At 53.3% G+C, this 20510-nt stretch overlaps 3 protein-coding genes across 5 annotated transcripts in view; 2 read left to right on the forward strand and 1 right to left on the reverse strand.

Moving 5' to 3' along the window:
* The window catches only part of LOC123951460 (solute carrier family 23 member 2-like), a 50946-nt gene extending 44617 nt beyond the window's left edge, over positions 1–6329 (forward strand). For 2 of the 3 annotated variants that reach the window (XM_046020196.1, XM_046020195.1), the window contains exon 12: positions 409–6329. In XM_046020196.1, the coding sequence (XP_045876152.1) occupies positions 409–665 (257 nt within the window). In that variant the 3' untranslated portion in view covers positions 666–6329. The remainder of the gene's footprint in view (positions 1–408) is intronic. The other variant, XM_046020197.1, reaches the window with a different exon arrangement.
* On the reverse strand, positions 3233–19060 carry STRA8 (stimulated by retinoic acid 8). Its single transcript, XM_046020198.1, has 9 exons — positions 18432–19060; positions 16106–16181; positions 15437–15521; positions 14274–14321; positions 13434–13646; positions 12325–12610; positions 8103–8176; positions 6353–6464; positions 3233–3354 (listed from the first exon to the last, which is right to left on the reverse strand). Exons 1-9 carry the CDS (start codon positions 18621–18623, stop codon positions 3280–3282), a joined length of 1161 nt encoding a protein of 386 aa, XP_045876154.1. The 5' UTR covers positions 18624–19060; the 3' UTR covers positions 3233–3279.
* Positions 10310–20510, forward strand: part of WDR91 (WD repeat domain 91) — a 53124-nt gene continuing 42923 nt past the window's right edge. Inside the window, exon 1 of the mRNA XM_046020193.1 lies at positions 10310–10371. The gene's annotated coding sequence lies outside the window, so the exon portion shown is untranslated. The remainder of the gene's footprint in view (positions 10372–20510) is intronic.

Genomic DNA, 20510 nt, shown 5'->3' on the forward strand with positions numbered 1-20510 from the left:
AGTGCAGGCCGCCCTCGTGGATGGCTTTTAATGCTCTCTTCTAGAACCTCCCATGGCCTCTCGAGAGAACCTTTAGGATAGCACCCTCTTCGTGGTACTCTGTTTTCCACGTTTGTTCTCTCCACGTGTAAAGTGCACCTGCATTCTAGAAACGAAGCGTGGAAAGACCCGCCCTTTGAAGGTGGGGCAAGGATGGTGCTCATAGAAGATTGTTCCCTCCTGCAGTGGGAGCTCAGGGAATGCCCCTGAGATGGGATTCCGGATGGACGAGGAAGAGGAAGTGCTGTTGGCCGGGGGAGGGCGCAGAGCAGAGACCCCACGAGTGCCTGCAGGGGGCGCCAGAGGCCTCCCCGGCACGGGGTTGCTGGGTCAGCGCCCAGTGCTGACTGCTCCGCTGTCTCCCATTAGGAAGCCTGGAGGAGAGAGGCCTCCTGGTGTGGAATCAAATCCAGGAGGACTCCGAGGAGACTGCGAAGGCCTTCGAGGTGTACCGCCTGCCCTGTGGGATCGGCACCAAGGTCTGCACGTCTTCCTGCACCCAGTACCTCCCCTTCTGGCCCAGGCTGGAAGCCGGGAGCCGGGAGCGGGGCCGGAGCTTGCTGGCCTGCCTCTTCCAGGACCCCTCCGAAGCGCGCGGGAAGGGCGCCTCCGAAACCAAGCTGTGACAAGAATGTCCTCACGCCCGCCCCAACGTGCTCTTCACACCCCCCCCCCACCCCAGGAGCTCGTCCGCCCAGCGAGGAGGGGTGGGCACCCTGCACGCAGGGCAGCCAGATGAGTACTGATTAAGGCCACGACGATGGTGAGGCTTTGATACACTTGGACGCCACAGCCTTCCACGTGCTCCCGCAAAAGCCAGCTTCCCACCTCCAGCGTCACCCCGTGTGACCCTCGGTGGCCCAGACACGCCCCTCCCACACGTTCTCGGTCATACTTTGATGCCTTGGGACGAAGAGCCTGGGGGGCCGGAGGGGACGGAGGCAGGGCTGTTTGCTGAAAGGCACCAGTTGTCTTCGAGCCCCTTTTGTCCTCCCCCTCCCTGGCACCTGCCCCTGGGGGCTGGCTCTTCAGGAGAGATGAGGAGGACCCTCTGTTCCCCCAGCACCTGCTCTGATCTCTGGGTGCTCCAGGCCGCCGCAGGCTCAGGCTGTTTGTGATGGAAGGTTCTTAACGTGCACGTTCTTGGAATCGAGTGCCTGGACTCTAGGTTAGGCTTTGCCCCGCTCGCGCAGGCTGCCAAGGGATCAGAACCCACTCCACCTAATGGTCTCCCTATTTCCTTATTTTAATAGGCCTCAAGAGTGCAGCATGAACTCCTGCCTGAGTTTCCAGCTGGCTGGTCTGCCCTGCAAATTTCAGATTTGCGGTCTCCACCATTAATACTTAAACCGATACCTACCCCTGTACCCTTACCTGTCCTCTGGGGTCTGTTTCTCTGACAGATAGGTGCTGGCTCATACGGGATGTTATCATCAGTCAAGACACAGGAAGATACCCGACTGTTGTAGGAAGAGTCCTCGGTGGGGAGGACGGGAGGGCAAGGCCCATCGGAGGGGATGTTAAAGCGACACGTGCGTCCTGGGCTGCACCACAGCCAATGAACCCTGCGGGTGGGGAGCAGAGGGCTGTTCCGTCTGAAGAGTGGAGGCAGGGACGCTCCTAGCACATGGCCACGGGGAGAAAGGACACAGCATTCCCCTGAGGTCTGCCCTGGCCAGGGTCCCCTGCCACACAATGCTCCAGGAATGAGGGCTGCACCGGAGTGTGTAGGGGCCACTTGGAGCTGGCACGCGTTCCTTGAAGACCTACTATGTGCAGGCATCTCTGTAAAGGCTGATTTCTCCTTTCCCACATGCTGGCCTGTCCTCGACCTTGTCCTTGGGGGCCTGGCTGGGGATAGGTGTGAGCGCTCCCCTCCCCTTCCTTCCCAGCACCCGTGTGGGTGACCTCGAGGATAAAGGCCTGCCCGCCCCTCCTTTGGGTTGTTCAACAGTGATGTGCTGGATATGGTCCTTGAAGAGCTGCCATAGGAGTCCTTGGGGGTGGGCTGCTGACAGGATGGAGGGGAGGCATGAGCCCCAGGGCTTAGGGCAGGCAGGATGGTGCTCAGGCCCTAACACATAACCCACACGCCGGGTTCTTCCAGGGGAGATGGAACAGCCGAAGTATTCAAGAGGCCTTCAGGGCAGGGGATGTCACGATGACGGGAAACTTGAAAAAGCCAGGGAACTCATTCTCTGCACGGCCGGTGGGTTTGTCCAGGTTCTCCAGAGAAAGAGAGCCCAGGGGATGTGGGACATGGGTGTGTGTGCGTGCACACGTCCAAACACGATATGCACGTGCGTACACACATACACAGGGAGAGAGAGATGTTCAGGAACGGGCTCTCGTGACGATGCAAGCTGGAATGTCCATCATCAGCAGGGAGTTGCTGCTCGTGTCTGAAGGCGCTTCCCTCCCCCTCATGGGAGGTCAGTCTTTGGTTCGATTCGATCCTTCAGCCGACTGGATGAGGCCGACCCATTTCAGGGAGGGTAATTGCTCCACATTTACTCAAAGTCTACCAGTTCAGATGTTTATCTCACCTCACCATACCGTCCTAGAAACATCGAGAATCGTGTGTGACCAAGTATCTGGGTACGGCGGCCTGGTCAAGCTGACACATAGACTCTACTGTCCCATGCAGTGTGCACGCCTGGGAACCTTGCCAGAAAGCATTCAGAACCAGGCGGGAGTGGCCTTGAGCTTCATTTAGGTACCAGAAGAGGCAGATGAAGCTCGTTCGACCCTGATGTCCTATAGCTTCTATAGCACAGGCATGGTCAGCACCCTTCCTGGGCCGCCACAGCATGCATGATGAGCGAGGGACCTCCAGAACACTCTAGAATCCACCAGAACTATGCTCCGAACCCAACCTGTGCCGAAAGTCCCTGGTGTCATGGTACCTCTGGGGACAAACCCTGCTTGTCCTTTCTTGAAAGGCCCATGGACTGGGCTTTGGCCAGGCTGCACACAGGTCCCCCTGAGTAGGAGCAAAGGAAAAGCAGGTGTGTACCTTGCAGCAGGCCGGGTGAGCTGACGCCAAACAACTCCGAAAGACTGACACAGAGCCACACTACTTTTAAAGCCTTTGTAATAATCAGAACCTCAAACCAACAAAATGCTCTGAGACATTCTGCAATATCCTGGAAGGGGGAGGTGGGTACAGCCTTGGCTGCCGGCATTAATACTTGGAAACTGCCCACCTCCTTCACCCCTTCCCGTCCCAGCCGTTCTGTGTCACAGATCCTCATCGTCAAAGGTCTCCAGGCACCTCAGCATTACCAGCTCATCGTCAACGGGCAGGTCTGGTTCCTGCAAAACGGAGGGTGGCAGAGGATTAGCGTGTAGTTAAGGATCCAAGCCCCAGGCACATGGGACGGCCCGGCATCTTCTGCAGAGTCCACCCCGTCTCTGGCTGCACCTCCTTCTCCAGCTTCCCGCCAGGAAGTAAGGGCTCCGGGTGGAGGGCGGGGGTGGGGGATGTCCCTTTCCGTTTCTCACAAGGCCACACTCTGTGATCTTCAGAAAGGGTTTTCCTGGGCATAATGGAACTGGCTTCTTTTCCATGCCGGGCACTCCCAGGATCCCATAAGACAGAGGGGAGACCTCTCCAAGCTTTACCCAAATGCCCCTCGGTGGAGGACAGCGATTAACCGCAGGGCGCCCACCAAAGGGATACCACACAGCTGTTTGAAATAACAGGAATGAGGTCGTTCTCTGGGGGATACACTATTTAAAAAGAAAAGGGGATGTCTGGGTGGCTCAGTCGGTTGTGTCCGACTCTTGGGTTCAACTCAGGTCATGATCTCAGTAACGTGGGATCGAACACCACCCCCCCAGCCCCCTTTCAGGACCTGTGTTCAGCGGGGAATCTGCCCAAGATTCTCTTTCCATCTCCTGCTCGTGCCCTCTCTCTCAAATAAAATCTTAAAAGAAACAAAGAAGCTAGGTACAACATAACAGGTAGTGTAGGCTCTCTTTTGTATTTGAAGGATTATATAAGTCTCTGTAGGTTATCTCTGGGTGGTTGTCCTGAAACTAGTAACGGTGATCGCCTTTGGGGACGTGAATGGGGTGTCAGGAAGGGATGCTGGTAGGAGACTGAGTTTTCTTTGTATTTCTTCTGGTAACTTTAAAGTTTTCAAGTAGGTATGTGGGTTAACTACTAACTAATTGTTTAAGAAGTAGCACTAGGTTATTTAATTCCCTTTTAATGACCTCCCACTGACTTCTCTGACCCCCCATCACTTCTTTCCCTAAAAGTGTTTTCCTGGGTTTGGCTCTTCCTGTCTTTCCCCATCTTGGCAGAAAATTATCTCTATAGTTTGTCATGGGTTGGTCTCCTGGGGCCCTGGGAAGTGTCCCGAAACCCAGTCAACCATCCCATGAATGTGGGACCCGGTCCCCGGGGTGACCAACAGCCAGGTTGGCAGCAGGGGGTCTCCGGAAAAATCACAGGGGCCCTTCATTCAGGGTGAAGACCAGAGCAAAGCTTGAGAAAAGGCAGAGTGGAGCACAGGGGGCACCAGGAGGCCAAGAGTCCTGGGAGGGACGGCCCATGAGTCTCTGTCACACTCACTGCTTGAATGTTGTTCAGAATGGTCCAGTTCTTTTAAGCCCCTGAAAATGGTGTCTGAGGCATTTTTAAGCTACAGGGTTGGGAAAGCAAGAGGCTGAAAGAGGTACCTGCTGGTTCTGGGTGCTGAGGTGTGTTGAATCATATCCTTCCTACCCTAATTCATGCCCACCTGGAACCTTCTTCGGAAATAGGGGCTTTGCGGGTATAATTAGCTAAGGACTGCAAAATGAGCTCCTCCTGGATTTAGGGTGGGTCCCTAATCCAAAAGACCAGTGTCTTCAGAAGAAGATGAGAGGGCTAGAGAGACTTCCAGAAGGCCTTGTGAAGACAGGAGGCCTTGGTTGGAGGGATTCAGCTGTGAGCCGAGGCATGTGGAGGACAGCTGGGAGCCCCCGGAGCTAGGAAGAGTCAAGGAGAGACCTTCCCTCAAGCCTCCAGAGGCGACATGGCCCTGCCAGCACCTTCATTTGGCCTCTAGCCTCCAGGACTGTGGGAGAAGCAGTTTTTGTTGTTTTAAGCTACCGTGTTTGGTCATTTGTTACAGCGGTACTGTCCAGGAGCTGGTTAAGGTTTCATCCAATGACCTCGTGATGCTGACAGGGGAGAGGATGGGGAAGAAAACGAGATTTTCCTCACAGCACCACATAGCCAAGGCCGGGGGCCTCCCGCACCAGAGCCACCCGGACAGCTTGTTCAAAATACAGATTCCTGGGGGCCCGCCTTGCAGCAGTGAATGAGAATCTTGGGTGCTGGGGCTTCAGGAATCTGCATTTCCAGTTAGCTCCCAGGACGACTCAAGTTCGAGCATCTCTGCTTTACACGGATACTCCAATCCTGTTCAAGCTTTCTTTTCTACCATATTCAGGAAAAGGAAGCAGGGAAAGTTACTCTGTTCCACAGGCCTCAGGAAGGTGGACTGACATCCCTGTGTCCGAGAGAAACAGGGACACAGTGGTAAGGACCAGATGGCCAGCCAAGGGTTGATGGGAGAAGGGGAGCAGCCAAAGGGGGTCCCTGGGCTCCAAGTGGAGAGTCGAAGTGGACCTGGCAGAGGGAAGTGAAGGTTTTGTGGGAAGAGGCCCAAATTATACCTTGGTCTGTTGGAAAGCTGCCCCAATTACTTTTAGACAAACCTTGCCATTATTACTGCTTACCTTTTTAAAGAAACAGTTGTATCTTAGCTGAATTAGTAGAGAAAATACTTGGCTATGAATCTGAAAGGGTCTCTTCCCTTCAGGCATAACTCAGGCATAACTCTCCTTCCTTCATGGAAGTTTCTGGGATGTCCCTTCTAATCAAGACACAGCCAGCTTTGGGGAAGTGGAAATTAATACCCTTCAAACGCTGAGGGCAAATATTAGCTGAGGGTCTCAGAAGATGACAGGACAGCATAACCTCTTGGAAAGGAGTCACACAATGTTGACAAATGCCTGCAGAGAGTCAGGCCCCTGGGATCTGGTCGATACTTCAGGGGACCCCCTGTCTCAGTCCTGCCCTGGAGACCATCCGTGTGCGTCTTCCCTCAGTTTCCCTGGATGTCTCCCATCCCCCAGGATGTGTCAGGCTGATGCCCACCATCCATGGAACAGGCCGAGAGAAAGAAGGGACGTCTGCCCCCAGGGGCCCCCTGTGGTGTGAGGTGAGGTCCCGCTGGTGGGGAGGCCTCAGGGGTCCTTCCTGCCATACTAAGGGAGGTGAGACGAGGTCTCCTCGCACTCCACTCCGTCCTACCTGTTTTAACTGAGGGTTAATACAGCAAAGGCCTTTAAAAAAATCGATGATCTGCACGTAGAGCTGAAACTTCTCCTCCGGATATTCTGGGTTGCCGCCGGCAAACACCGAACTGACGACAGAAAGGGGAAGAGACAGCAATCCTCAGAACCCTCCTCTTTGGCCTCTGCTGCCCACACCCCCCCCCCCCAAATTCCTGGATTACAGTGTGAACCGGGCACTCGTAAACACCCCGTTGAATTCATTCTCAGACAGACTGGAGCCCCTTTGGAAGTTTTGTGTTGCCTCAGCTTCCGTGTCCCATGTGGAACCCACGGGGAAAGGGAGACGCTGGGGAGTCTGGCTCCTGTGCCCTAATTTAGTGTTCTGGGCTGTGGCCTGTGGAAGGAGCCAAACGGACTCTCTCCCTCAGAGTCCCCCTCAGAGAGCCACGCCCCGTGGTCCTGGTCCCCCGTGGCTGCCTGAGAGCTCAGGGGCCACAGGCCACCCTGGAGCTCAGTCCCCTGAGATGTGCCCCCTCCATAGGGGGGCAGGCCCCGATGATGCAGGGAGGTGGCCTGTGTGGCAGGCTCCTTCCCCCAGCCTTCCTGGGACCGGGGAGCAGCCCCACGACGTCAGGAGCCTGAAGTGCCGGGACAGCCTGTGTGTTGACTTCACATTCTCTCAGAAGCGGGTCCCACTAGCCGCATAGAAACCCTCTGGCACCAATCCCTGCCTTCTCCAGAGATAGCAGAAAACATTTTCTAGTAGGCGTTTCCATGTTCCATCAGCAGGGCAAGGGATTCCAGATCCTGCTTGGCAAGTACACTCTGGCCACTTCTTACCAAAGTTCTCACGGCCCGAGCCTGACTCAGAAATAGGAAAGTCTGCTTCTAGCCCTTTTCAGCAAAACCAGACCCCACACACAGCTGACGGGAGCGGGAGTCACCACCTAAAATCACTTTGGAGAGTTTGGGCGAGTCCGTTGAGGCCGGCTGGAGCTGGCCACTTGTGGGGAGACAGGCTGATGTCCCGTGCCCGTCCCCCACCGCCCCCCAGGCAGCCAGGTGACCAGGGACAGCGTGGCTTCAGAGGAGAGTGGGGGTAGTCGTTGGAATATGAGGACAGGAATGTCTCCTCACTCCCAAAGCAGGAAAACAAAATGTTCAGGCCTTTTTCAGCCTTCTTAAGGGTCTGTGCCTGCAGGCTCTAAGCCCACAGCTTTTCAAATGGCAAGGGAATTTCAGTCCTAAACCAGCCGTGTCTTGCCCTCTCTCCATATCCCGCTTTGTGTCGTCTCACTCCACGGGGTCAGCTATCCCCTCCTCCCTTCTTTCCACCTCCGTCCCCAGCAGCCCCATGCAAAGCAGCTTCCCCCTGCACGGCTCAGAGAAGCCCTCCGCTCAGGGCGCAGGCCCGGTTCCATGTTGGCCCAGGCTCTCGGTGCCCCAGAGCCCCTGCACAGCTCTCAGAGCAGACATCCACGGCCCCCCCGCTCTGGGCAGATAGAGCACGGGGACAGCCCACAGCCCATAACCTGCTGCGTCTCCGTCCTGGGCCAGGATGGGAGAGCCTTCTACACGCAAAAGCCCCACACCGAGTCTTCCCCAGACAGCCGCACAATCCTAGGCCTAGCCCGCTTTGAACCACAGACAAAGCGGATCTCTGAGAACTTCATGGAATTCTGCACCCCTCTGTCGGGCAGCAGGGGAGCAGCTCCTAAACACCCCAGCCGCCCCCTCCCCAGACTGTGTCCTACTCCCTTCCTCACCTAGAGCTGGAGGTACTGGGAGCCTCATTTTTGTCCAGGAAACTGGCCACATCGAAGGCGTCTTCAAAGAGTATCTGGAGGAAGGCACAGACATGGTCAGAGAGAACTGCAGACGGGCATTTGCTCTGGGCTGCTGGCAGCGATGAGGAGAAAGGCTCTCTCCTTCACCCTCATTCCCAAAGGGTGGGTGGAAGCTGGGGCCCAAATGCAGGGTCACTGTCTGGTAACCTTCCCAGGCAGTACCTAGTGAGCTCTTGTCTTCCCAGAACAAACCAAGACCCCAGAGGTGGTTACAAGGGATGGGGAAGCCCCCAGGGACTGTGGTCATTTCTTCCTTCTTCCTTCCCTCCCTCCCTCCCTTCTTCCCTCCCTTCCTTCCTTTTTCTTTTTCTTTTCCTTTCTTTTTTCTTCTCTTTTCCTTCTTTCCTTCCCTCCTTCCTTCCTTTCCTTCTTTCCTTCTTTCTTATTTTTTAGCGAGAAAGAGCACAAGCAGGGTAGGAGGGGCAGAGAGAGGGGAGAGAATCCCAAGAAGGCTCCATGAAGTGAGACCAAAGCGGGGCTTGATCTCATGGCCCTGAGATCATGATCTAAGCCAAAATCAAGAGTCGGTCACTTAATGGACTGAGCCACCCAGGCATCCCTAAATCTCTTTTTTTCTAGAAGGTGGAAAATGCATTCAATGCAACAGCCAGAGCTTCCGTGTACACCAGAAGAGGCTCATCTACACCTCCCAAGAAGCAGAGGCTCTTGGCACCCAGGATCCGCAAGCTAGCAGTCTTGTGCCAGGACAGCGGGATAAGAGGCTGGTGGTTCGGGATTGGGCTGCAAGAGAGCCAACTCCCAGTCCTGCCGCTCACTAAGCTGTGTGACCTCAGGCGAGTGACCTCAGTTCTCAAATCCTTCCTATACACAGGGAATCACAACAGAACCTACCCATAGGAATGTTGTAGGAATTAAATAGATGAGTTATGTGAAACACCAAGTATATAATAATGCCCAATTTGTTGGCTAATTAAATATTACCGGCTTTATAAAAGAGATGCGTGTTTATTGTGCAAATTTTGGAAAATAGAAACAGATAATATCACTGGTAAACCATCCCAGCCAGAGAGGTCCATTATTGACACACTGACCTATTTCCCTCCAGTCATTTCCTGAGGCATATCGTAGCCTGTCTTTCCAATTTTGCAATCTTGTTATTTAGATGGTTTTCAGTCCTGCTTTTCTTTAATTCTTGAAGACTATTAAATATTCCACAGAATGTGATATGCATTTAGGAAATATGCAAGATTTAGCAAATAAAGATGCAGGGTGCTGAGTCAAATTTGAATTTTTAGATAAAGAATGAATCATTTTTTAGCAAGAGAATGGGCCCAATATTGCATGGGAGGCTCTTACATCCAGACTTTCACTGGGCATGCCTCACTGTGTCTGACATCCCATTTATGAGCATAGCCACCCCGAGAAGAGGAGAGGGAGCTCTCCGGCCCTGAGTTGGCAGGTTCTGGCAGGTTCCACAAGGTCTCACCTGTCCCCTTATCTGGGATGCACAGCTCTTTCTTGTGTCTGTCCTTCTTGTCTTCTTGCAATTTGCTTCCCCTGAACTGACTCCCCTGGGACTCTGGTCGTGTAGATGGCCCTTCTTCTGATCTTCTGGACATTTCATGGTGTCCTTCTTTTTAATATGCCTTTGCTCTCTTGAAGAGGACCTGGAAAGAGGCCACTGAAAGGACCAGTCCAGAAGCTTATCCAGCCACTGTGTGTGCTTCCCCAGCAGGGCCGAGGCTGTGTCCTGGGCCCTAAATTCCTGCCTTAGCGAATCAGCCATTGAAGTTCTGGGCCATCGTCTTCATCTGTGCACATCCCTCTTGCCACTAGCCTGGGAGGGGCACTGCCAAGCTCCGTGGCTGTCCCGGAATGCCCAGCACACTTACGGGACCATGCGTCGCAGAGCCTCCCGGCACAGTTGACCCTGCACGCAGGGGCCCGCCCCAAACACCACCATCCTGCTGTACGACCTCTCCAGATGGACCAGGAGCTACAGAGGTTTCACTGCAACTGATCTGGAAGCCAGCGTGGGAGTAGCTGTGTCTCTGTCCCTTCCCTGGGCAGAACCACGCTCTGTCCTGCTTACCTCGTCACTCAGCCCTGGCTTGGCCCACTTGGGGATGACGGGGTGGCAGAACTCTGATCTGGGTGCAGCCGAGGGACTGCTGCCAGCTTCCCCTAACAGCAGGAGAATGGGAGCCCTCAGCCGTTCCCGGAAAAGGTAAGAGAAGCTGCTTCCATGATCTGGGGACATGAGACGGTGGCTTGGGTCGACTCTTTCTTGAGGAAAATTTCGTGCTGCAAAGGCGCACACACAGTCAGCTTCCAGTGGAACAGACTTGTCCGCACATTTGGCAGATGCTTTCCTTTTGCTTTGTGTGAGCCTCTAGGAAAAGGCACTTCAGGGTACAAGGACATCCGGGCCAGCTGACTCTGGCCGAGGGTATGAGGTCCTTAGCTGTTGCTTTCCCAGCCCCGCTTGGACTGGAGGAGAGCTCACGTTCTCTCCTGGTGGACCCCACATCGGTGGACAAACAGATGAGAAACCACAGTCCCTAGAGGGATGGCTGGGGGAGAGGAGAAGATATGGGTGGCTGTTTCTTGTCTGCACTGCGAGTTCCTTCCAGCAACGCCCTCGTCCACCAGTCACCGGGGCTGCCTGTTTAAAATGCAGCCTCTGAGCTGCCCCTCCTCAGGAACTCTGATTCAGTGGGTCTGAGGTATTAGCCAGGTACCTGCCTCTTTACTAAACTCCATTTAAGAAGCATCAGGGGAGACGGTGAAGGTTGACCATACCCAGGTGACCAAAGGGCAGAAAGATTTGAGAAATTCTGTGATGGAGTAGATCCAGGAGCTGGGCCTCCTGGACAAGTCACCCCACTCGTTAGGCCTCATCTGTTAACCAGCAGCACTGGACTGGGTGACTGGTATTCTGTTGTTCTCCAGGCCCAAGGCCCTGAGGGCTGGGAAAATTCCTGAAGGATGGGCCTTTCAGGGCTATTCCCCAGGGTCATGGGCACTAGGACTCTGTCTGGCTCTAAGGGTCCCCAGAGAGCCACAGGACATCTCCTGAAAGGGACCACCCACAGAGGGGCGTTTGGGAAGTCAGGGCCAACCAGAGTGGAGGCATTTTTCTGGTGGAGGCTGTGGTACTGACTGTCCTACAAAGCACAGGACAGGCCCGGAAAGCGAGGACCTGCCTGCCCCAGGCTGGAGAAGCACGTCAGAGAGATGTGGCCTGTGTGGTAGCCACAGGCTCCGGAAGCCATCCTAATTCTGGAAGTGCAGCTGAAGGGCCCACTTGGATCTCAGCACTGAATGACCCCCCTCAGGCCACCAGACACACGGCACTGCCATCCATGGCTTCCAACAACTGGAGCTCTGAGAAGCGCTTTTGTAATGAAGGTATGGTTGCCTCTCTACGTGCGTTCCTCTCCCTTCACTGAACGGCAGCAATGCTCTTTGTGATGGGAACTGACCTCCTCTGAGGGATTGGGCCTGACGGGTCCACACAGAATACTGTCTCGATGATGTCAGTCATTGGCTCAGTCATCTGGCCAGTTCTGGACAATGAGAGGGCAGGAGAGGTATGGCAGAAATTTCTGGAAAATTCTCCCTTGAGTCTTAAAAACAAGCCACTGGAATCTTTCTCTCTCTGACCTGATGTAGAGGAGGAGGGATGAGGGCTCGGTTGTTTCCAGCTGCCATTCCCCAGTCATGTGGGATAGGGAACGTAGGGAGGAGAGACAAGGTGAGGAGCCAGTTTTACGATGAGGCATGGCAGGGAGAGGGGAAGAAGCAGGTCCGTGGTGATGTCCCTGAGACCAGCGGGAAGCCCTCCTGACCTTGGGACCTCCCTGGCTGTGAGAAGTACATTTCTGCATGGCTTAAAAAGCAAGACATTTGTAGTCAAAATAATCCCAACTGATACAACCTTCTAAGCCTTCTCTTCTATAATCCCCATGGAAAGTTCCAGAAGAAGGAGAAAAAGAAAGACCATTCTGTGGTTGTAGAGTTTACGTCAGATAAATCAGAAACTTACTGTGTGAGTCAGAATCCAACCATTACCTCAAACTCGGAAAATGACCCCAAGCGGATCCCTGGTGCCTCCAGGCCAAAGGTGACCGAGTTGTTCCTGCGCCCCCCTCCACCGGCCCAGAGAGGGTCTGCTCACCTCCTCCGGAGTGGAGACGAGCGAGCAGCTGGCTCCTTGGCTGTCAAACCCACTGTCCTTCATGCTGCCGTCGGCACAGGCCGGCTCCTGACAGGCCCCGCCAAGGCCCTGGAGGTTGCTGTGCCTCTGTGCCCAGGCCTGCAGGAGACTGGCCTTCCTCTCCTCAGAGAGGTTCTGCCACAGGTGGGAGATGGCAGCAGAGACAATGGGGAGTGTCACCTCGTGTAAGGAGACAATCCCGCTCTCGATCAGAAGGTCCATCGTCTGCTTGTAAAAGTTGAGATACCTGGAACAGAAACAGCATCATCTCCCAGACCTGAAGCCGGTGGCCGAAGGTCCCTCCCCAAGCCGTCTCCTCAGGATTCCGTTAGCAGGCTGTGGTCCACAGCACATGAGCCTTGCCACAGCTCTGCGGGTTACCAGGGGCTTTGCCTTCCTGTCTGCCTGCTGCTGACCCTTGGAGAGCAGGAGCCATCATGGATGACATAGCTCTTGTTCCCAGGTCCTTTCCCAGAGTCCCCATGGAACTCTCTGCCTGACAGAAGAGAAAACTAGGAGTGAGGCCTGCTCAGCTCTCAGCCCATGGGGAAACCACTTCAAATTATAAGCCCTATGAATGTGCAGACACATTCTTGTTTTAATTCAGGGCCTGAAATTCAGGCTCAGCTGTGGAAGGACCCTCCTTCTATTGGGACTCTACCTCCAGAGGCCAACATGGCCACCATGGGTCTTGAGTCTGTAGAGCAGCCGTTCATGGTCATCTGAGCTAGATATTCACCTTGTTTCTTACAATGAGACCAGGAATACAGGTAGAGCATGTGTGTTTGTGTGAATGGGGTGTTTGGTCCTCATAATCCCCATCAACAGCTCCCCCAAAGTCAACTCCAAATAAGGATGTAGGTCTAAGGAACACAGTGTATGTGTTGTGCGATGTAGCTTCAAGATGATTTCTCTACCTTATCCCCAACCCCGCCCATATGGAAATTCTGGAGCTTCCTTGATTATGGATCTTGTCTGAGAGTGAATAAGGACACCATGTGCCTCAGACAGAGCCTCTGTCCCCTTCCCCACAGGCTCCATGTGAAGCCACCCTTCCCAGCCATTCACACCGTTCAAATTCCATGAGGTCCGGCAACAAGGTGACGGGGGAGTGTAAGATCTTCACTTTCTTCTCTTCCTCCTCCTCCTCTTCTTCATCTTCCTCCTCTTCTTGATCTTCCTCCTCTTCTTCCTCCTCTTCCTCCACTTCGGCATCCTTCCCAACTGCCTGGATTGGGCACCAGGTGGCAGAACCTTTCTGCAGAACTTTATTTGAGACCAGGCTAGTGCGAAAACAGAAACAAGACAACTACGAACTAATGCCCCTCATGAACACCAACACTGAGATTCCGAACACAATGTTAGTATTGGGACCAAGCGGGGCTCATCCTAGGAGTGCAAGATGGCTGGTTCAAACTTTGAATGCCAAGCAGTGGAACTCAACAGTGCAACAGACTAAAGAAGAAAAACCACACGATCATCTCAACAGACACAGAAAGCACTCGGCAAAATGCAACATCCATTCATGACAAAAACTCTCAGTCAACTAGGAGTAGAAGGGAACCTCCTCCACCCGATAAAGGGCACCTACAAAAAACCTAGAGCTAACATCCTACTTGACAGTAAGAGACTGAATATTTCTCTGCCTAGGTCAGGATCAAGACAAGGATGTCCACTCTAACCACTTCTATCCAAAATTGTACTGGAGATCTTCACCAGTCCAATAAGGGGAACAGAAGAAATAAAAGATAAACAGATTGGAAAGGCAGAAGTCACACACAAATATGGGACTAGAACTAAGAAGGGTGTTTAGCAAGGCAGCAGGATACAAGGTCAATAAAGGAAAACCAACAGTGTTTCCACATATTAGTGATGAACAACTGGAAATTGAAATTTTAAGTACCACTTACAACAGCACCCCAAACATGAAATGCTTAGGTTTAAACCGTAAGTTCGGTCTGAAAAAGAAAAAGTGGATAAGTTAGACATTATCAAAATTTTTAAATCCTGCTCTTCAAAAGGCAGTTTTAACAGAGCGGAACGGGTGGTGGTGTAGTTGGATAAGCACCCAGCTCTTGGTTTTGGCTCAGGTCGTGATCTCAGGGTCGCGAGATCGAGCCCCGCGTCACTCCATGCCCAGAGTCTGTTTCAGATTCTCTTTCTCTCTTCCTCTCACCCTCCTGCTCATGTTCTCTCTCTCTCTCTAAAATAAATAAATAAATCTTAAAAAAAAAAAAAGAATGAAACAACATGATATAACTTGGAAAACCAGGATTTGTACCCCAAATCTCTTCATCCTGATAGGAATAATCCCCAAGGAGGTATCATGTTGAGTCAAAATACAAGTGCACCAGAAGAAAACCGAGGAGGATCCTTCTTAAAAGAAAAAAAAATTTTTTTTTTCAATTTCAGAGCAGAGGAAGCCTTTCTGAGTATTCTCCCAAGCCTAAGTCATAAGGGCGGGTTGGCAGATTAGACTTCATTTTTTGCATGGCCAAAACAACAACAACAAAAAACAAAACATCAAAAGCAAAATAATAAAACAAATGACCAAGGGATAATTATTTGCAAGTCATGTCCTAAAAGAGAGCTAATTTCTCGGTACACATAGAGGGCTTCTACAACTATGTGAGAAAAAGACCACCCACCCAACTGGAAAATGGGCAAGAGATAGTCACAAGAAGTTCCTGGGAAGAAATACAAATGCTCTTGAACAAAGGCACTGAATTTCCCTCACAGGGTAATTAATTAAAATATAATAATTATCAAATATAATCTGTTCCTGAGCTGGCACCATACTTTTCATTGTTGTGGGTTTAAAATACTGCAAGTGAAAAATCCCAATTATTATGATTTTAAAAGAAATTTAGCCATTCTCATGTGGTCACATGATGTCAGTATTGGTAAGATTTTAGTATGGGATAAAGCGCGTATCTTAAATCGGTAAGGAAAGGATGGTGTATGTGATGAGTGTGGCTGGGATCAGCGGTTAATCATTTGGGAAACCCCAATGCAACTGTCCGCCTCGCTGAGACCACCTTGCCCATCGCGAGGTGATGCCTGGGAGTCTTACCTGAGATTACCAGAGTACACGCTGGCGTATTCTGCCTTGACCTCCTCTAAGCTATTTGCATTCCCATCCTCCAGGTTGAAGGACTCTGTTGGGGAGGCGAAGGCAAGGGTCACAAAGGGGGAAGTCTGGTCTTTGTCAAGTCTCTCCCGCCCTCCCGATCCAGGTGGACTGTGAGTGGTCCCTGAGCCCCCCCAGATTCAATATAAAGGAGTTAAGGGTCCAGTATCCCCTTTCCTTCTAGATGTGAGCTTCTTAAACTGGCCCTTCTCAATCAAGACACCGAAACATCCTGTTCAGAGCTCAGTTTCCACCAGCTTCTGAAACATGCCTTCCCAGGCTGCCGCCTGTCCCAGACTGAGTGCCAAGAAAGGGAGCCATGGTTTTGGCTTTGCCATTGAGTGTGACAAGCGCTGGACTGTGTCCTCTCTGGTCTCGCAAGATGGGATCAGGTACCTGATAACATCTGTCTGTCCTGCCAGACAACAAGGTCCCCAAGGGAAGGGGCATGACTCTCCTTGTACCCCTGGGCCCAGCCCAGCATCTGGCACACGGTGGACACGCAGGAAGTATCTGTTTGCTTGGCCTAAGGCACTCTCTCTGTTTTCGATGGAAAAACCAAGCAGTCTTTCCGTGGGAAGGAGATGGGGGTGGCGGACAGGGGTCTTTTACCTTTCAGCTTCAGCAGATTATCCAAGGTTTGTTCCAGCTCCTGGATGTGGTTCTTCGCCTTATTCAAAACCTGCCACTGAGGACAGAGACAGACACCGCTGCAAAGCTAGCCTTCCACCACCCCAGTGGTCTGGGGGACACAGGAGTCCATTCCCGCACTGAGGCCATCCTCCCTCAGAGGCGAAGCCACATTCCTTGACGTTGTCAACAAAGAGGGTGGCAAGTGTATTTGGACGCCAGAAGGCGTGAAGTTTAATTTGTATTCTGGAAATGGTTCTCCCAGAAATACTCGAACGTTTAGAAACAAGCCGTGTTCAGCAAACTACTAGGGCTTCTAAAGGGCAAGCAACCCTATACGCTCCTCCTGGAAGGTGGAATGAACAGGGAGTGAAGAGCAGCTCCGAATGGGGGTGGGGGAGCAGGGACGGGGAGGGGACGGGCGATGCAGAGACAAACACGCACAGAGTGGGGACGAGGTGAAGACACAGGAAGAAGGTGGCCATGTGATCGGACGGAGGCATCTCTAAGCCATGGATCGGGTGAGGAATTACCAGCAAACACCCGAGACTGGGAGGCAGGGAGGGCTTCTCTCAGAGGGAGCGTGGCCCTGTGGACACCTTGATTTTGGACTTGAACCTCCAGACGTCCCCCACAATAATTTTCTGTTGCATCAAGCTGCCCAGTGTCTGGTATTTTGTTACGGCCTAGGAAACTGACAGGACCTGCTTACACCTGACTCCTGCAGCTCAGATCCTGCCTTCTTGGATCTTACAAATGCAAAATTCAGGGTGGTCCCTCCAGCAGGACCGAGACAGGAGGAGAACAGAGAGAACTCCTGGTCTGCGCACTGTTTCCCAGCTGTGCCGTTCCAGGCAAACGGTTTGACTTCCTGACGCCTCCGTTTCCTCATCTGTAAAATGGGGTGATCTGAATGGAACCATGGGGACTAAATGAGCGAACGCGCCGGGAAGCAATGCTAACATTTAAACCGCTCCGATGGCGCCACACCTTTGCACACTGCCACCTCATGAGAGGCCACCTGAGGACCCCGTTACTATTGTGCCTGTTTAACAGACGGGGTAAGTGAAGCCTGGCCAGGAACGTGTCTCCTGCAGACGGAGGCCAGTCCGCGGGCTTTCAGCCACCACGTCGTGAGGTACAAACCGTAGCAGGTGCAGGTGAGTTTTCCTCTACATTTACTTCCATTCCTTCCTTCGGGGCCCTGAACGCATGGTCTTTCTCTGGTTACAGCCCCAGTCTTTGTGCACTTCTTCATGGGCCAGCGACAGGGACTTTGGGGGGCTTTCTATGGTCCCCTGGGAACAGGCAGCCTATTCCTGTCCATCCAGGGGACACGGCGCAGAGCCGTGCTGGACAGGCTTTTGGCCCTGAGCCCCTGCGCCTGGCTCAGCAGAGGGAGGAGGAAGAGCCTGCCCTACACCTCTCACCTTTCATGCCCTTCTACGAGAGCAGGTGGGATCTCTGCTCGGATTCTTTTGGTGGAAAAACGCTCGCACCCCTACTTGGCGTCTTGCACCAAGGTGCTCGGGGGTCCGCCACTCAATCAAGACACATTCCCAGAGGCCCTGGCTCCAAGCACCAGGCCTGGAGCTGGAAACGGAGGCTCTTCTCCTCATCCTGCCCCCAGCGAGGAGGACATGTCCTTTCTGACTCCAGTCCCTCCTCTGTTACGAGAAGGCGGGGAACAGGCTCTCAGGGCCCCCTCCCCTGCTGGAAACCTCCTGTAACGCTCCTCCAATGATAGGAGCTCACGCCTTCCAGCATCATCCAAACCACCTGGACCTTCCTCCGTGCTCTGCCAGAGGCACCAGTAGGCAAGAAAGAAGCCATGGAAGGACAGAGGTGAAATCAAGAGCAGGAAAAGTAAATGCTGACCTGGAGGGCTCCGGTGCCTGTGGAAGAGACCTGGTTGGTGGACAAAACCAAGCTGCACGTGTGTGTGTGTGTGTGTGTGTGTGTGTGTGTGTGTGTGGTGTGTGTGTGTGTGTGATGGAGACGGCAGCGTCCAGAAGCTGCTGCTGGAGACTCACCCCGTCCACTGCAGGGCTAGGCTGGCCAGTCCCTATTATTTCCCTTCCAGTGCCAGGCCTGTCTGCCCCGGTGGGGAAGGCCCAGCTCCTGCTGTACCCACATGCGGCCACAAACAGCCGATCGGAGATGCCCACAGTGGATCCCTGACCCACCCGGGCTGCCGCCCTTGGGGAGGGGACAGTGGGAGTGGGAGCGCCGGGCCGGTCCCCCCTCCCCTTGCCCCACAGTCCCTCCCTGTGTGGAGACTCTTTCTCCCACACCCAGCTCCCCATACCTTTGAGGCTGTGAGATCGGAATGGGAGTAAACCGTTTTCCTGAGGCTGCTGAACAGCCCCGCCAGCGTGGCTCGGTGGCGGGCCTGGGACAGGCGTCGGCGGGCCACCCGTGGCTCGAGCTCCTGTAGCTGTGCCAGGGGCCGGGCGGGCGCTCCGCCACTGAGGTTTCCGCCTTCTCCGGAGGTCGCCATGGGAAGCTGCAACGTAATATTACGCCCTTCGGGGGCCCTAAATAATAAAGATACAGTGTTAAAGAAAGAGGAAGGCAAGATCGAAGGAGAAAGAAAGGGGGTACCACTCCCAAGGAACGGGGCCCCAACCAGTGAACACAATCAATGACGGCTACACAATAATAGATGACACAGAATCCATTATTTGAACTGGACTCGAGAAACACAAACCACTCCTATTTGACTCAACAGTCAAAGGGCGCTGCTGCTTCAGACCGGAAAGTTTCTGGAACACTGCCGGTAATCACCAGACACTTGTTAGTTGACAGGCCGTGGCCAAGGAGAGCCAGCTGGGCCCTAAGACCTCATTCCTCACAGTCTGTGGGACGCTGAGCAGGCCTGTGGACCCCCCCTCTGAGGGCTTGCCCGCCATGGGAATGCACCCCTCTGTGATCTGGGTAGTGGTTACGCAGGTATTAATACAAAAGGAGATCCATCTGTGTTCCTTGGAGTCATGAACCCTTTAATATATAGTATTACATATATCTGATATCTCAAAAGAAGAGATGCAGCCTTCTACCTGTGAAAGCAAAAAGTCACATGAGGACAGAGAAGTGGAAGCAGGCTTGCCTTGTCCTGCTTCTAGTGGGTTCTGAAGATGATCCTTATGTGGTCTCTTGTCCCATCTGAGTTTACAAACCAGGAGCCCTTCTCAGTCCGGCTGCGTGGGGACCATGCACGACCTCAGCGAGGGTCCTGCCATTTCTGATGTGTGCCAATCCCCTGGGGGGCACTGGAGGAAATACAGAGTCCCAGGCCGCACTTCGACAACACTGGCTCTGAATCCCGTGGGGTAAGCCCAGGTGTCTGGGGGGCAGCCTGCTCCGCAGCTGATGCAGCCATGTTCACAGTTGGAGCCACCACAAGGCACACACAGCGACATGTCTCTCCACGCACCACAGCTGGGAGCTGGGAATGGATTCTCCTCCGTAGAGGGAGGAACCAACGGAGGAGGCTTGAAAAAGCTTTCTCACTAAGCTCTCGGGGGAGAATTCAGCCACAGAGACAGTGAAGCCGGCCAGGCAGTGTGGGATTTTATTTTATTTTATTTTATTTTTTAAAGATTTTATTTACTTGAGAGAGAGACAGTGAGAGAGAGCATGAGAGGGGAGAAAGTCAGAGGGAGAAGCAGACTCTCCAAGGAGCAGGGAGCCCGATGCGGGACTCGATCCCAGGACTCTGGGATCATGACCTGAGCTGAAGGCAGTCGCTTAACCAACTGAGCCACCCAGGTGCCCCTTATTTTATTTTTTAAAAGATTTTATTTATTTATTTGATAGAGATTGCAGGTAGGCAGAGAGGCAGGCAGAGAGAGAGGAAGGGAGGCAGGCTCCCTGCTGAGCAGAGAGCCCGATGTGGGGCTCAATCCCAGGACCCCGGCATCATGACCTGAGCCGAAAGCAGAGGCTTTAACCCACTGAGCCACCCAGGCGCCTCTAGTGTGGGATTTTAAAACACTACTTAGGACCGGGTGTCTGGGTGGCTGTTGGTTAAGTGTCTGCCTTCAGGTCAGGTCATGAGCCCGGGGTCCGGGGATCAAGCCCTGCATTGAGCCCTGCATTGGGCTCCTTGCTCCATGGGGAGCCTGCTTCGCCCTCTCCCTCTGCCTGCCACTTCCCCTGCTTATGTGCACTCTCTCTGCCAAATAAATAAACAAAATCTTTAAAAATTAAGATAAAGTAAAACACCATTTAGGGCAGAAAGCGAATCTCCTAAGAACAATGGACTCTCCTCCAGCAGCGTATCTGCCCTCGCTTTGCTTCTCAGAACAATGCCGGAAGGTGGTAAGTGGGTGCCACTGTGGGGGTCTGCCTGACCTTGAAGTTCCTGTAACATTTATTACCAGGA

This window comes from Meles meles, chromosome 10 (genome assembly GCF_922984935.1).
Source record: "Meles meles chromosome 10, mMelMel3.1 paternal haplotype, whole genome shotgun sequence".
Lineage (NCBI taxonomy): Eukaryota > Metazoa > Chordata > Mammalia > Carnivora > Mustelidae > Meles > Meles meles.

What these genes read in the sequence shown, in the direction of transcription:
- STRA8 (XM_046020198.1), bottom strand. Translation starts at nt 18,623, where the DNA reads ATGGCGACCTCCGGAGAAGGCGGAAACCTCAGTGGCGGAGCGCCCGCC. An exon ending in GTGTACTCTGGTAATCTCAG is followed by an intron (nt 14,322 to 15,436) that starts GTAAGACTCCCA and finishes TTTCTTTTTCAG; the next exon opens with ACCGAACTTACGGTTTAAAC. An exon ending in CCCAGTACCTCCAGCTCTAG is followed by an intron (nt 6,465 to 8,102) that starts GTGAGGAAGGGA and finishes TTCTGTCGTCAG; the next exon opens with TTCGGTGTTTGCCGGCGGCA.